This window comes from Ovis aries, chromosome 14 (genome assembly GCF_016772045.2).
Source record: "Ovis aries strain OAR_USU_Benz2616 breed Rambouillet chromosome 14, ARS-UI_Ramb_v3.0, whole genome shotgun sequence".
Classification (NCBI taxonomy): domain Eukaryota; kingdom Metazoa; phylum Chordata; class Mammalia; order Artiodactyla; family Bovidae; genus Ovis; species Ovis aries.
Window position 1 is genome coordinate 38,516,148 of NC_056067.1, and position 14,932 is coordinate 38,531,079.

The 14,932-nt window shown below is 48.3% G+C and overlaps 1 protein-coding gene across 1 annotated transcript in view; it reads left to right on the forward strand.

Moving 5' to 3' along the window:
- PMFBP1 (polyamine modulated factor 1 binding protein 1) overlaps window positions 1–14,932 on the forward strand; it is a 475,252-nt gene that overhangs the window by 457,552 nt on the left and 2,768 nt on the right. Inside the window, exons 25-35 of the mRNA XM_060398457.1 lie at window positions 1,181–1,421; window positions 3,619–3,808; window positions 3,993–4,146; window positions 4,816–4,983; window positions 5,250–5,387; window positions 7,663–7,827; window positions 8,597–8,764; window positions 9,087–9,254; window positions 10,084–10,184; window positions 10,677–10,751; window positions 11,960–12,198. Coding sequence (XP_060254440.1) covers window positions 1,181–1,421; window positions 3,619–3,808; window positions 3,993–4,146; window positions 4,816–4,983; window positions 5,250–5,387; window positions 7,663–7,827; window positions 8,597–8,764; window positions 9,087–9,254; window positions 10,084–10,184; window positions 10,677–10,751; window positions 11,960–12,198 — 1,807 coding nt within the window. The remainder of the gene's footprint in view (window positions 1–1,180; window positions 1,422–3,618; window positions 3,809–3,992; window positions 4,147–4,815; window positions 4,984–5,249; window positions 5,388–7,662; window positions 7,828–8,596; window positions 8,765–9,086; window positions 9,255–10,083; window positions 10,185–10,676; window positions 10,752–11,959; window positions 12,199–14,932) is intronic.

Sequence of the window (14,932 nt, forward strand, 5' to 3'; positions counted from 1 at the left end):
CCAGGAGCTGGTGATGGACCAGAAAGCCTGGAGTGCTGCAATCCATGGGGTCACAAAGAATCAGACACAACTGAGCGACTAAACTGAACTGAGTGGAGACACAGCCATAGAGAACAGACTCAGACACAGTAGGGGAAGAAGAGGTGGGACGAATTGGGAGAGAAGCATGGAAACATATATACTACCATATGTAAAACAGATAGCCAGTGGGAATTTGTGGTAGTGACTCAGAGAGCTCAAACCAGCACTCTGTGACAACCTAGAGGGGTGGGATGGAGTGGGAGGTTGGAAGGAGGTTCAAGAAGCGGGGGACATATGTATATCGGTGACTAAATCACATTGGTGTGTGGCAGAAACCAACACAATATTGTAAAGCAATTATCCTCCAATTAAAAATAAATTAAGTTTTTTAATGGAGATATTTGGAGAGATGACAACGGGAAGTGAGGAGTCTGAATAAGCATCTTTGAGTCACTCATATGTTCATTCAACAGATATTTTTGAATTTCTATGATGCACCAAGCACTCTTCAAGGCATGAAGAATATAATAAAACATATGCCATCCCTACTTTCATGGAGCTTGTGTTCTAGTCTATAGAGATAGACAACAAACAAGTAAAAAAAGTTACAATAAAATGTTAGGTACTAATGAATTCCTAAAACAACGTGGTGGCTGTTTTACCCAGGGTAGTCAGGGAAGGCCCTCTTTGATAAGGTGACATTTGGGCAGAAATTTGAATGAAGAAAGAAGGCCACCCAGGCTGAGATCCTGAAGAATATTCCAAGCAGAGGCAATAGCAAGGGCTGGCACCCTAAGGCGGGAGTGAGCTGAGAAGCAGAGCAAGTGTGGGGTGGCAAGAGGTAAAGTCAGACAGGTAGCCAAGTACCAGATCATGAGCATCCCCGGAGGTCTTTGTAAGGACTTTGGCCTTTTTCCACGTGAGGTGGACCCAGTGGAGGCTTTGAACAGAAGCATAACAAGATCTGGCTCGCATTTGTAAAAGCCCACCTCTGGCTGCTGTTCTCTGTAAGAGAATAGCCCTACAGGAGGCAGGGAGCCCAGGTGGAGGCTACTACAACATCCAGACAAGAGAAGACGGTGGCTCAAGGCGATGTCTAGCTGACTTGGCCCTGCTGCTCCTCAGGCCTCCATCAGCATTAACACTTCACTTTCTTCAGCTCCTCCAGGAGAAAGACGAAATGCTGCACGAGCTAGAGAAGGAACTGGCGCAGGTTCAGAACAACCTCGTGAAAAAGGAGATGGAGCTGGAGAAGCAGCAGTGCATGACAAACGAACTCGAAATCGCCATCCAGGAGGAGAGGCAGGACAAGTGCAAGGCCGAGTACGGGCACCTGCGGGCCGAGATCAAGAAGCTGAAGGAATGTCTCGAAGACGCCAAACAGCAGCAGAGGCTGGCTGGTGAGGCCCCCGGGCAAGCACTGGCCCCACTGCCCCCAACCCCCTGGAGCCCTCTCCACTGTCTCACTCCGGTCGCCGCAGGATCCCACCTCACCTCACAGCAGCTAGGGCCGCCCCCTATGCCCCTTCCTCACACTCCCTCTGGAGGCCCGCCACACAGCAGGTGCTCAGGCTGGGAAAGCAGACCGCCGCTCTCACATGCCCACGTTTTCTCGGCAGCCTCTCCTTTGCTCCACACGGGAGCACAGAGCTCTGCACCCTGCTTCTTTGCACCACACTCCTCTCCACCTTCTCTGGGACCTTTATCACACCACTCACTTCTTCCTTCCCTGCTTTTTAACTCTCTCTCTCTCCTTTTATGGCCTCCAAGCACATTCACTTAGAGTGTGGGTTATGTTCTTGCCCCTCTGCTGAAAGTGCTTCTCAGAGGTCACTAGTAACTTCCTGCCTTGGATATGGGTTGTTTGGGGGCGGTAAAAAAATGTCCTGGAATTATATGCTTATGGTCACACAACTTTGTCAGTCTAAGAGAAACCACTGCACTATACACTTTAACAGGATAAATGTTAAGTGAGCAATGTATCAATTGGGGGGAAAAAAATGCAAAGCTTGTGTCCTTCCTCACCCTCCTCTAACTCTGTGTATGTCCACGCCATTGGCCCCCACACCTCAGTGGTTGTTTCTTAGCTTTGGAGACACGACAGGTCCCTCGTTCTTCCACAGATCTGACCCTTTCTTCCACAGATCTCACCTTGTTTCGCTCCTGCCCTGACCCTGGTCACCCATCTCTAAGAGCCCACCCTCCACCGTCTCTCCCCTCCCTCTGCTGGTAAGCGCCTCTGCTCCTTGTGGCCGCATTCCTCTGCAGGCAACTCCAACACCTGGAGCCCCAGCCCTGACATGGCACCTACTCAGTCTTGTCTTTAGAAACTAGCTGCATCCACCTTCCCAACTAACCCAACATTCCCAAAGCTGAACCTACTCTCTCCCTTGTTAAAAAAAAAAAAAAAATCCTCCTCCCTTCTGCTGGGTATATAATCATTTCCATAGTGACACCATCTTTCTTCCAGTATTCCAGGCCCAGAAAAAAAAAAAGGAGAGAGGAGTGATATTTAATGTAGAAATGATAGGAGAAACAACAGGAAATGGGGAGGTATTTGGTGTTGAGAAACTCCAGTAAACAAATTATTTGTGTGCTTCTTCCTTCACACCCTGAAGTATGGACTTCCCTGGTGGCTGACGGTAAAGCGTCTGCCTACAATGCGGGAGACCTGGGTTCGATCCCTGGGTCAGGAAGATCCTCTGGAGAAGGAAACGGCAACCCACTCCAGTACTCTTGCCTGGAAAATCCCATGGACGGAGGCGCATAGTAGGCTACAGTCCATGGGGTCGCAAAGAGTCGGACACAACTGAGCGAATTCACTTCACTTCACTTCCTTCATACCCAGTGTAGACAAGGACGTGGGCTAAAAGAATATTACGAGATATCTTTCTCCATTCTAAGACATTCCACTTTTCCTAAAACATTCTTTCCTTTATGGCAGGTCCCTGCTCAATAACCCACTAAATCATGTCTAAATATTTCTCTCAGCCTTTTGACACTCTTCAAAACCCGCCTCGAGTCCATGCACTTAACTGTCTCCCACCATTCCTTCTCACTTTCCAGTTAAACTGGTATCTTCCCATGCTCTTCAGACATGCCCCCGCTTCCCTTCACTGTGTGTTTCCTCTAATAGTCCACCTCTACCCCCCACCAATAATTACCTTTCTGTTCCTTCTTCTAAGGCCAGGGCTCTACTTACCCACACTGATCTTGCTTCCTGAGTTCACAGTGTGAGTTTAACATTACTGTGTTCTCTACATCAGGTGAGCCAGGTACAGCTAGACCCCATGAGGTCAGGATTTGTCCCCAGTGACAGGGTGAGTCGCAAAACAGATACTGAGCAATTTCTACCAATTTGTTTAACTTAACAAGAAGTTCATGGCTGGTGGGTAGGTTGAAGACAGATAGTTTAACCAAGCTCTTCAGGAGTGATAATGAAATAGAGAGAGAGGAGGACAGATTGGAAACTGAAGTAGGTCACAACATGAAGGAGCAGATTTTTTAAACTGGTCTCAGAAATCGGAGAGTCCAATCTTCACGCATACTCCTCTCACACGTGGACACGCCCCAGGGGTCATCTCCTGTCTTCTGCAGCTCAGCAAGCAGCCAACTACAAAGAAGAGGCCTTTATGGCAAATGACAACCTGGAGGACTGCCAGAGGAAGCTGCAAAGCTGTATTTGCCTGGAGAAGCAGAAGGCAGAGACCATCCAGGAGCTCCAGAGGGAGCTTCAGAAGTTGCAGAAGGATTCCTTGACAGCTGAGGAGGAGCTTGTACCCAGCAGGTATTGCAGGTCCACCTCCAGACAGAGGCTCTGTCCCCGGTGAGCCAGTTGGGCACCGTGGGCTGCTGCCCAGGAGTGGGGTAGCAAGCCCTGTTGCAGCTAGCTAGCCAACAGTCCACTGACACGGACCCTGAAGTCCAGCCACCTCTGTTTGTTTGTTTGTTTTGTTGCCATTGTGCTTTAGGAAACGGATAGAGGAGCTGACGTTAGAATTCTCTGAGGTCACGAGAAGGCTTGACATTTCAGAGAAGGAAAAGAGGCAGCTTCAGAAGACACTGGCTGAGCAAGATGTAAAACTGAGTGAACAGCTAGATCATATAAACCACATTCAACACCAGGTAAGGAAGGCAAGCAAGTGGGCAGCTCAAGCACTGGCTCTGTTTAAAGCTAATTGCACAGCTCTTGGGAATTTCCCAGAAGTCCAATGGTTGGGACTCCCCTCTCTCACTGCTGAGGGACTGGGTTTAATCCCTGGTTGGAAGCTACGATCCCACAAACCCAGCAGTGAGGCCAAAAAAAATTGCATCGGTCTTTATCTGGAAAGATGCTACCACCAATCCATTGCAAACTACTTGTCCAGAATTTGTGTTAGAATTGCCAAGCCAGCCAGTCAGCTCCAGTTCCAGCTAAGCTTAAAAACAAAAGGACAATAGTATTTCTTTTCCTAGGACTCAAAAGCTCTCCTTCTCAGTCAATTTAAATTTTTTAAAACTTTGAATTATTCTTTTTGTATTTTTCTACGATTTTTTAAAAATTTATTCAAAGAGGTTTTTATGTGGAAAGACTTGGTAAATAAGTGAGACCTGTATCTATAAATAGAAAGTATATCTAATTGAACCAAAAAAAATGTTGCTCAACCTGAGGGAATTTTTTATTATACATGCTAAATAACCAAGGAGTTGTCCTCATATTTATTTCAGTCATCTCTGGATTGGGTTTCCACCCGTCCCTGCCCAGCCAGATAGGGTGTCTAACACTGATTTTCAGCCCAGCGTTTGTTTTCTCAGAACAGGGAGCACGCCTCCTCCAAAAGCAATCTAGAAGAACAACTTCAGGAGGTAACCAAATTGCTGGAGGATAAAAAGGAGCAACTAAAAAAGAGCAAAGAGCAGCGGAAGTTAGTGGAGCAAGAGTTCGAGACATTCCGACTAGAAGGAAAAAGGAAAGAAAAGATGGTGAGGATAATCTGGGAAGACTCAGGGTTAAGAATCCCAGGGTTGGACCCGAGCCCTGCATGGCCTAGCGGAATATAGAGGCTGAGGGTACTCAGACCTCAGGAGAAAAGGGAGGGAAGGTGAGAAAGATGGTGAAGGGGACAGAGAAGGCCTGAGATACACCAGGCACAGGGCAGAGCTGTGCCTGAGGGCAGAGGAGGAGGGGCTTCTTCGGGTGTCTGAAGTAACGCCTCCATTCTGGGTGTTATTCCTTAATCCGGGAACAGTCCATAGAGAATATGAGAAAGATGGAGGAGGAGAATGATAACCTCAAGTCACAGGTAAAGAAATTTACTGTACAACTGGACACCTCTCTCAGCCAACAAAACAGCACCCAGCAAGTCAACGAGGAGCTGACTAATAAGGTGAGTACACAGAAACCCCAAGGGGGTGAGATATTTAAGCTCTGTGACTCTTGACCCTTAAGTTGGCACCCAGCTCTTCTGCATCACAGAAATGCCACTAACTGCCCAGTCCATGGGCGTTCTGGGGTGCCTGAGGCCTCACTTCTCTCCTGAAGTGGGGTATGCCTCCATCACCCACCTGCTGGCTAAGAAGGATCTCTTCCAGTTGTGGAAGGTCTTAATATCAGGTGAAGCCCCAAATCATCTGTGCTTTGGCATCAAGCCTTCCAGAGTTGCCTTTTAGACCAGAGTTGGGGGAACCCATTGTTTGGGGGCAATTTGCTAGGGAACACTTCCAGAAATAGTCCCAAAACACAAAAAAATGTGGTGGAAGGGGGACTTGATTCTATTTCATTACATGAATTAAAGACAAAAAGGAGTCACTGGCTCCTAATGTATGTGAGGCACTGTGTTCACATTCAGTTATCACGCTGATTGGCCATCTACTTAAGTCCTTGACATGGCTTCACTCTGCTGGTTTACAGAGGAGAGAAAGGCTGAGGCTCAAACTGACTCAATTAGTATGTGATGGGATGGAGCAGTATTTGAACCTGGATCATCTGGCTGTCTCACCAAACCTCTTTTTTCTCTTCACCACGAATGGCAATACTCCACCTTTCCGGCCAAGAAAAAAATACAGCATCTTTATTAGGTGGTCCCCTGAATTATAAATGAGAGACCAAGCAACTCTGATTCCTTGATTTTAAAAAAAAAAAATTCACCTTAAAATACTATGACTATTTTAAGTGTAAGAATAGCACTACCCAGTAGAACTTTCTGCGATGCTGGAAAAGTTCTATATTAGAGTTACTTGATACTACATGCACTAGCCATATGTGGCTATTGAGTGCTTGAAATATGGCTTAGTAGGACTGAGGAACTGAATTTGTAAGCTTAAGATTCACCAATTTTAGTTTCCTTTAAATGTCAATAGTCTTATGTGGCTAATGGCTGCATCTTAAACAGCAGAGGTCTGAGGCACTGATGTTTCTGGAGTTCTGTCTCTCCTCTAGTGTGATCCAGACTTGAGGTCTGAATCACGCAAATCCCCAAGGAACTGCTGTCAATATAAGGCATACTGCCTAAATATTTAATTTAGGCCTGTTATCACATTTGGGCTTCCCAAGTGATGCAAGTGGTAAAGAACCTGCCTGCCAATGCAGGAGACATAAGAGATGCAAGTTCAACCCCTGGATCGGGAAGATCCCCTGGAGGAGGGAACGGCAACCCACTCCAGTGTTCTTGCTTGGAGAATCCCATGGACAGAGGAGCCTGGTGGGCTATAGTCCATGGGGTCGCAAAGAGTCAGACATGACTGAGGCGACTTAGTACACATGTTATCACATTTGCCAAAAGAAAGTTAGTTATGTAAATATGCAGTCTGCAGCACTAATTTCAGAATTCCTTTGATGGAAATCCAGAGGGGGCTGGGTGTGTGTAAGCACGGTCCATTTTCTTAACACACGCCCCACATATATAATAGACCTTTTGAATCACTGGAAACAACCCTTAGAAAGAGGCTTAGTTTTGTGTTCTTAAACTGCATTTCCTTTCATCATCAGTCCATATTTCAGTTTTAAACACACTCTGCCAGAACTACGTGTTCAATTCATCCCTAGTATTGCCCAATGCAGTATTTCATTCAGTTTAAACAAGTCATTTGGTATATTTAGTGAGCGTCTATTTAGTGCGCCACGCCCTAAGCTCTGAGTGATGAAGAAAGCACACACAGTCCTGCATTCACGGTGCATTAGGTCCAGTGGATTATGTCAGGAACTGAGGCATCATGCACACAGCTGAAATGCTGCATCACATTCATAACGCAGAACTGAATTCCAGGTCAACCCTAATCCTAGCCCTAACCATGAGCAGCTGTCAACAGAAACCATCCAGTTACGAATGTAGGACACGTGCTTGGTTGGCATGCATCAAAGCTGTGAAGTCTGGGAAAAAGACTTCTCATGTGCTTGCCACATCAGGGCCTAGTGCTTCCAATATTCCTTGTAGTGGGAGGATGTGCTAACTATTAATAGCAAGGAAGTTTGGGGAGAGGAGTGCAAAAGACTTTGGAAAGCAGCTTTTCCTCTTACAACAGTGAGGGGAAGTGAGCATTATCACAGACTGCTTGGCAAGCTGGTGCAGAGAGGAGAGAGACCTGTGGTTGTTTATCTTCTGTGAATACAGAGAATGCCTCTATGGCCAAGAACCCTGACAGTGATGTTCCCCCGCCCTAAAGATAACCACTCAGAAGGAGATCATAGCGAGTCTGAAGACTCAGCTGGACAAGGCTGGGGAGAAAGAGAAGCAGTACCTCCAGACCATGATCAGTAAGGACATCTATGAGGAGTTAAGCCGGAAGTCAGCCTGCTGCCAGGACGACCTCACACAAGCCCTGGAGAAGGTGGGCTACACCCTCTCATCTCCTAAGAGATGTGTGCTAAGTCACTTCAGTCATGTCTGACTCTGTGTGACCCTATGAACTGTAGCCTGCCACGTTTCTCAGTGCATGGGATTTTCTAGGCAAGAATACTGGAGTGGGTTGCCATGTCCTTCTCCAGGGTATCATCCCCACCCAGGGATCGAACCCATGTCTCCTAAGTCTCCTGCACTGGCAGGCAGAGTCTTTACCAACAGCGCCACCCATTCCAGGGCTGTTTAATATCAGAGTTTCCCCAGGAGCATGAGGTGCAGGAGTCGATTTCCTGCATGACCGGCTGTCACCAAGGCCATCTGCAAGCCCTTGCATCGGTAGGGATGTCTGTCCAGAGAAGGCTTGCTTCTTCTCAGTGAGGCTTTGGGGAAGAAGGGGATAGAGGTCAAATTGAGCAAGTCTTTGTGCCCATGGGTGACCCAGAGCAAGGTTTTCCCAATACCTGGGTTTTCAGGGAAATTCATGCCCTACCCCTGTGCTGATCACCCCTGGCTGATCAGTTTATAGAATTGGAAAGAGAGGAAATGGGAGAGCGAAAGCAGAGATGCAGAAGACTGACCGTTGTCACCTCTCACCCCTCTCTGGGACACTAAGCAAGGTGACCGGGTGTCTCTGCCACCCTGGGGAGAAGAGGGTGGGGGACATAGAACCCTTCCCCATTCAGGTCTCAGCAGAGAGGGCCCAAGCACAATGACAGCCACTCTCCACCCCCCACCCCACATCTTTGTCTTTATCAAAGCTCAATCATTCGACCTCAGAGACAAAGAATCTGCACCGGAGCCTGACACAGGCCCAAGAAAGGAAACTTCAGCTGGAAGAAGAAATCATTGCCTATGAAGAGAGGATGAAAAAGCTGAATGGAGAGTTAAAAAAACTCCAGGGCTTCCAGCAACAGAGTGAGCTAGAGGTGAGGAGCAGCCGAAGGCTTGGGCTGCTGTCCTGTCCAGGGGCCCAAGGTCACTTCTTGCACTCAGAGCTGTACACTTTGCCCTGAGCTACCCTTTGATTAACGGGCTCGCTTCCTTTTGCTGGGCTCCCTCCCTTGTGCTGGGTGCCACAGGTTTCTGGAAGGTGGCAAAGAATCAGAGCAGGGTCGCCCTCTGCTGGCCGCCGGAAATAAAATACTCCCAGCGAATCTCCCAGAGAAAGGTCCCTCTCGCTGTGTTGGGGGTCCTCAGGATCTGGGTGGCAGGCCAGGGTCTCCCTCCTCACCACGTGCTCCCGAGCAGGTGCAAGCCTTCGACAAAAAGCTGGAGGATATGAGCAACCAGGTGCTGCAGTGGCAGAAGCAGCACCAGTGCGACCTCAAGATGCTAGCTGCTAAAGAGGAGCAGCTCAGGGCATTCCAGGAGGAAATGTGTGCCCTGAAAGAGAACCTCCTGGCGGACGAGAAGGAGGTGGGTGCCCCTCGACTTCCGATCACTTCCTCCCCCGAGAACATCCATAGTCCACCCCCAAGAACATCCCAGGACCACAGATGGGATGACAGACACCCTTGGGTGGGGCTGGGGGCGGGAGTGCCTGGGAACAAGGAAAGGACATCTACCCCATTCAGTACCAAAGCAGGGTCTGGGTGTTCAAGGCCCACAGCGTGCTGTCTCAACCCGACCATCTTCCCGTGACTTTATTGATAGAGATATTGAGCAGGGCAAAGGTCCCAATCTAGAGGAGAGAGAGTGCCTTCTCCTGTCAGGCACACCAGCAGCCCCCTGACTTAGGTAATCACTGGTCCGTCCCCTTCCAGAGCGAGCCCCTTCTGACAGCTCAGAATCGGCTGAGAGCTCCGTGGGCATGCCCAGCTCTCTGAGCAATGAAGTCTGTAGCAGGAGGCTGCCACATGTCTCGAGGTGACTACAGGCCTTTGCTCAAATTAGGGGTGGGGGGAACTCTCTTCCTACCCGATATTTTTTCTTCCATCTGTTTTTTAAAAGGTTTAATATACTGCTTTTTTAGAATAAGTCACTTTGATACCCTGAAAATCATTATTATAAAGGTTCAAGCCTACTGTGTCTCTAGCGTAAGTGGTATCTGCTTAGAGAAATCACCTTTGTGACAGTGCACTGCTGGAGGAGAAGTCCTGCTGCATTAGTTCCAACTCCGGCCCCGGGGTTGGACGGCAGAGTCAAGTCTCCTCTCCCAGGAAGAGAGGAGGCCTGATTTGGGAGTGGGGAGCTAATAGGCCTGCACTCCCTCCCCTTACTATCTCATTTACTTCTTGTGCCAAAGCCCTGCCTGCCCCAGCGGTCTGCTCCCAAAGACAACTGCAGGATGCACCGAGAGAATGATCAGATTATGTCCAACATGGAGCAGTGGGCAAAAGAGCAGAAGTAAGTGAGGAAAAAACAGTAAGGCAGGGTTCTAAGGGCTGGAATCACACATGTGCTGAAGAACAGTGTCACACACACACAGCCCTCCTGGGAGACTGAGCCAGCCTCAGCCTAGCCCAAAGGTTAGGAATAAGATGAAGGGCCCTCAACCTGTCACGCAGGTTCAGAAAGCCCATCCACCCAGAAATGGAGCCGTTCCTTGACAGAAGGGATACTTCCTCTTCCCAGCCTGGCAACAGACTTTACTGCCTTTCATTGCCTGGATCCCTTGAACGCTCTTGGGACCACAGTGGTTTTCCATTGAAGTATAGCGAGTCCTCTTCATTGCCAGTTGCAAGGAAGGCTCTAACTCTGGGGGCTGAGGAACGAGTAGGGAGTGGGGGTCTAGGCCCAGCAGAGGCTTTGCCAAGAACACCCAGTGTCCTTTTCAGCCAACTTGCGCTCTTGCTCACAGGGGTCTGGCAAACTCTTTCTCTGTGAATTTTATTATAGGATCGCCAATGAGAAACTAGGAAACAAGCTCCGGGAACAGGTCAAATATATCGCCAAGCTGACTGGTGAAAAGGAGTAAGTCATCCCATGCCACCCTGGCTGCAGCTTGGCCCCCAAGGAGAAGAGTCAGCCAGGAACCAGGGATTCCTGGATGTGTGCAGAAGGACCCCGAGTCCCGAATCTGTGTCTGTGTGACCTCTTGACTCACCACTTGACCTCTCTGGGCCTCAGTCCCCCCACCAACGACTAAAAAGAGGTTTAATAGTCTCTTTGTCCATCTCTGCCAGCTTCCACAGTTCTCAGAGGTCAGAATGCTGGAAGGAAGCAGGAACTGAAAAGCAGAGTGTACTAGTTAGGGTAGTGGCTAAGCTGTGGTAAGAGAGCTCTCCAAGTGAGGGACACAGAATAAAGAAGGGACTTCTCTATGAGGGGGGCAGCCCTCCCCGCATAAAAGGAGCACCATCTTTTAATCTTCATAACAAGAGCTCAACTAATATTTGTTGCTTCCATATATGAGGCACTGTTCTGAGTGCTTTACATGTATTCATTTATTTAATCATTATAGACCTCAAATGTGCAGTGCACTTATAATCCACATTTATGGATATAGAAAGGGAGGAATTCAGGCTACATACCTAACCCGTGGTCTCATGACCAGTAAGCAGCAGAGTCAGAATCCCAACATGAGAGGCCTGAACCCAAAGCCCCTGTCACCCACTGCCCTCAACACTGGTTTTGGAGAAATGTAGCTGTTAGTATTAGCAGTTGCCATTGATTGAGCCACAGGGTTATGCTCAGTTACCTTTCCCCTCACCTACACGGAGCTGCCATTGCATCCATCAAGTGGGGACAAGTAATGTGCCCAAGCTCTCAACAGAGCCAGGATCCCTTGTTCTCTCAACCTTTCAGCTGAGGGAGGTGAGAGAACTTGGGCATTGGCATCAGAACTGGGCGCAGATGTTTCCTAGGCGTGGCCATGAGAAACTGAGGACGCACAGCCCGAGTCCTTCTGGCTCTTCTCGTCCTTTGAGTCAAATTTCTATTATTTATCAAACTGGATTTTTATATGAGCCCCAGAAGGCAGCCCAGAGCTGACATGGCACAGTGGGTCAGGAGTGCTGGCTCTGGGTCCACCCCAACCCCAGACCTGGGCTTCTTCCAGGGGATGCACATAGGCCTCCATTTCGACAGAAAGCATGAGCGCCCTAGCTCTGGAAGGAACTGGGTGTCCACAGGGCCGAAGCAGACCAGACACCCACCTGTCCTTCCCTCCCCTTCCCCAGCCACCTCCACAATGTGATGGTCCATCTGCAAAAGGAAAACAAGAAGCTAAAGCATGAAATAGAGGAGAAGAAGCTGAAAGCTGCGCCCTCGAGGGTATATGCCAAAGCCCTGTGCCAAAGCAAAACAGAACCCACAATCAGGGGGAAAGTGTATGGTACCTTGGGCTGGAGGGGGATAACCCAGGATGTGAGCCAAAGAATGGACATCACCAAGTTTGTCGGGATACCCCACTGCTCAGGTATGTCCACCATGGCTTCTGCTACTTCCCATGATGCTGTCTTAGTCTAGTGAGTACCCCCCGAAAAAAGCAAGATATTACTTTTCAAGAGATCACTAGATTGGAAATTCAAAGAGGTGGATGGGAAATGATCTTTTGCTTAGTTACTCTGGACCAGTGGAGAAAGAAATGGCAACCCACTGCAATATTCTTGCCCAGAGAATCCCATGGACAGAGGAGCCCCGCGGGCTACAGTCCATATGGTCGCACAGAGTCAGACACGACTGAAGCGACTCAGCACACACTCTGAACCAGAGACCACTGTTTTCTCCTCTGTAAAGGGAGGAGGCAAATGAATTAAGGCTCCTTCTGATCTAAGATACTTTGATGATGACCCAGGTGCCTCCTATCTCAGACCTATCCCTTCCCCAGACCCAGTCTCTTTTGGGAAGTGTAGAGACAAGAGGGGGATAGACAGAATAAGCATCTTTCTCCTGTAATGTGTTCTGGAAACCTCTCAAGAAGCCCTGGTGTCCCCTGCACAACCCAGCTCCCACGCTATCTCTTTTTGCCACCTCTAGACATCATGGTTCCCCCTTCCCAGGGAAGGAGTCACATGCCACAGAGCTGCCCCACCACAGGACTCGTCCTTAAGGAACCACCTCCTTAATTTCTTCTCAAATTAAGACTGTCATTTCTTCCCTGTTCCCTCAGGTTCCTCATTTTGCTAGAATCAGCACCTTGCCCTGAGCATCATTTCCACGCATGTTTTTCAGAGGACAGTGAGTTCCCATCCCTCTCTCTTGACTTGGACCAGCTCTAATGGGAATATGTCAAGGTCCCAGGCTATTCTGCAAGATGCTAATGTTTTATTGAGTTTTGTCCACTTCCTGCCACGGAGTGAGCCTTGTGAACCATACTATACCCTCTCCAGGCCCAAATTCTAAAATAAAGACATGAACACAGACGTCTCAGTGAGCTCTCAGCGACTTGCAGACACTTGTGCCCACTCGAGTCCCCAGCAATGTGCTCATCCCCATTTTCTCTGCATTCTAAAAAAACAAGAGCTCTCTTTCACATATGTAGTGAAAGTCACTCAGTTGTATCCGACTTTTTGTGACCCCCATGGACTGTAGTCCGCCAGGTCCTTCTATCCATGGAATTCACCAGGCCAGAATACTGGAGTGGGTAGCCGTTCCCTTCTCCAGAGGATCTTCCCAACCCAAGGATCGAACCAGGGTCTCCTGCATTACAAGTGGATTCTTTACCAGCTGAGCTATGTGTGTAGGGGGACTGTAATTCCCAAAGCAAGCTTCTGGATTGTCTGGATTAGTTTTTAAACCAACAAGAGATAACTTGCTCCTTTTTTATTCATTTCTGGAATTTAAGAAGAAAAAAAAAAATACTTAGAAACCTCAAAAAGAAAAGTAATCCTGAGATCTAAAAGACAGGGAAAGAAATGAATTATGCACTTTTCAAATGGAGAAGGAAGAAATGGCCATCTACTTTCTCGCTGCCCGCCATACTCCTTTAACAGTTTTGTTTTTTCCCCAGCCAACTCAGTACAAGTAAAATTCCAGTTAAAACAAACTCCACGGACAGCTAACCTATTTTATTGTGGTTGGATTTTGTTCAACTGAGTACATGTCTAGAATTTATATTTCTAGTCTATAGAAAATTAAGAGAAATATTAATATGAAAGTGAAAGTCACTCAGTCATATCTGACTCTTGTGACCCCATGGACTGTATATAGCCCACCAGGCTTCTCTGTCCATGGAATTCTCCAGGCCAGAATATTGGAGTGAGTTGCCATTCCCTTCTCCAGGGGATCTTTCCAACCCATGTCTCAAACCCAGATCTCCCATATTGCAGGCAGATTCTTTACCATCTTGAGCCACCAGGGAAGCCCAAGAATACTGGAGTGGGTAGCCTATCCTTTCTCCAGGGAATCTTCCCAACCAAGGGATCAAAAATAGAAAACTGAGAGAAATAATAATAGCCGAACGTAAAGTAAGAGAAAGAAACCGAAGAGCTTGCATTTCTGGGTGAGGGGAGAGGAGAAATGAAGGAAGAAACCCACTAGTTGGCAGCAATTCTTAGAAGGTTTTATAATTTTATTATCTGGCTGCGCTGGGTCTCCATTGCTGGGCACGGGCCTTCTCCAGTTGCAGCAAGCAGAGGCTACGCTTCTGCTTGGAGCGATGGCTCAGTTGCCCTGTGGCATGTGGAATCTGCCCAGAGCAGAGAATGAAGCTGTGTCCCCTGCACTGGCAAGGCAGGTTCTTAACCACTGAGCCACCAGGGGAGTCCAGCAGTTCTTAATATCTCGCCTTCCTCCCCAGCTAAACTAAAGCCAAGAAAATGCTCTGCTGATAGCAGCAATCTGTCATATAGGATGCCCCTGCTACGACCCAGGAAGGGCAAATACTGGAAATGCAGTGTGAGGCAGGAGTGATGGGCTCATCTGGCGGTGACCCAAAGGGTCAGATACACAAACCATCACCTCCACACACTGCTGAGGCTGCCTAACACAAGAAAAGACTTGTGATTCCAGTGTAGGGATCACCTTTTACACGAAAATCCATAAGCAACATCTTATGCTATTTTCCATCAATACATAATACTATCATAAAGTTAGAAACTTCTACCATTTTAAGCAATAGGGCAGCCAACCCAACCATGGGGGACAGAGGGTGGGCGGCTGCTCGCCTTCCTCCCATGCCTGGCCATCAGGGCCAGCCTTGCTCACCAGCC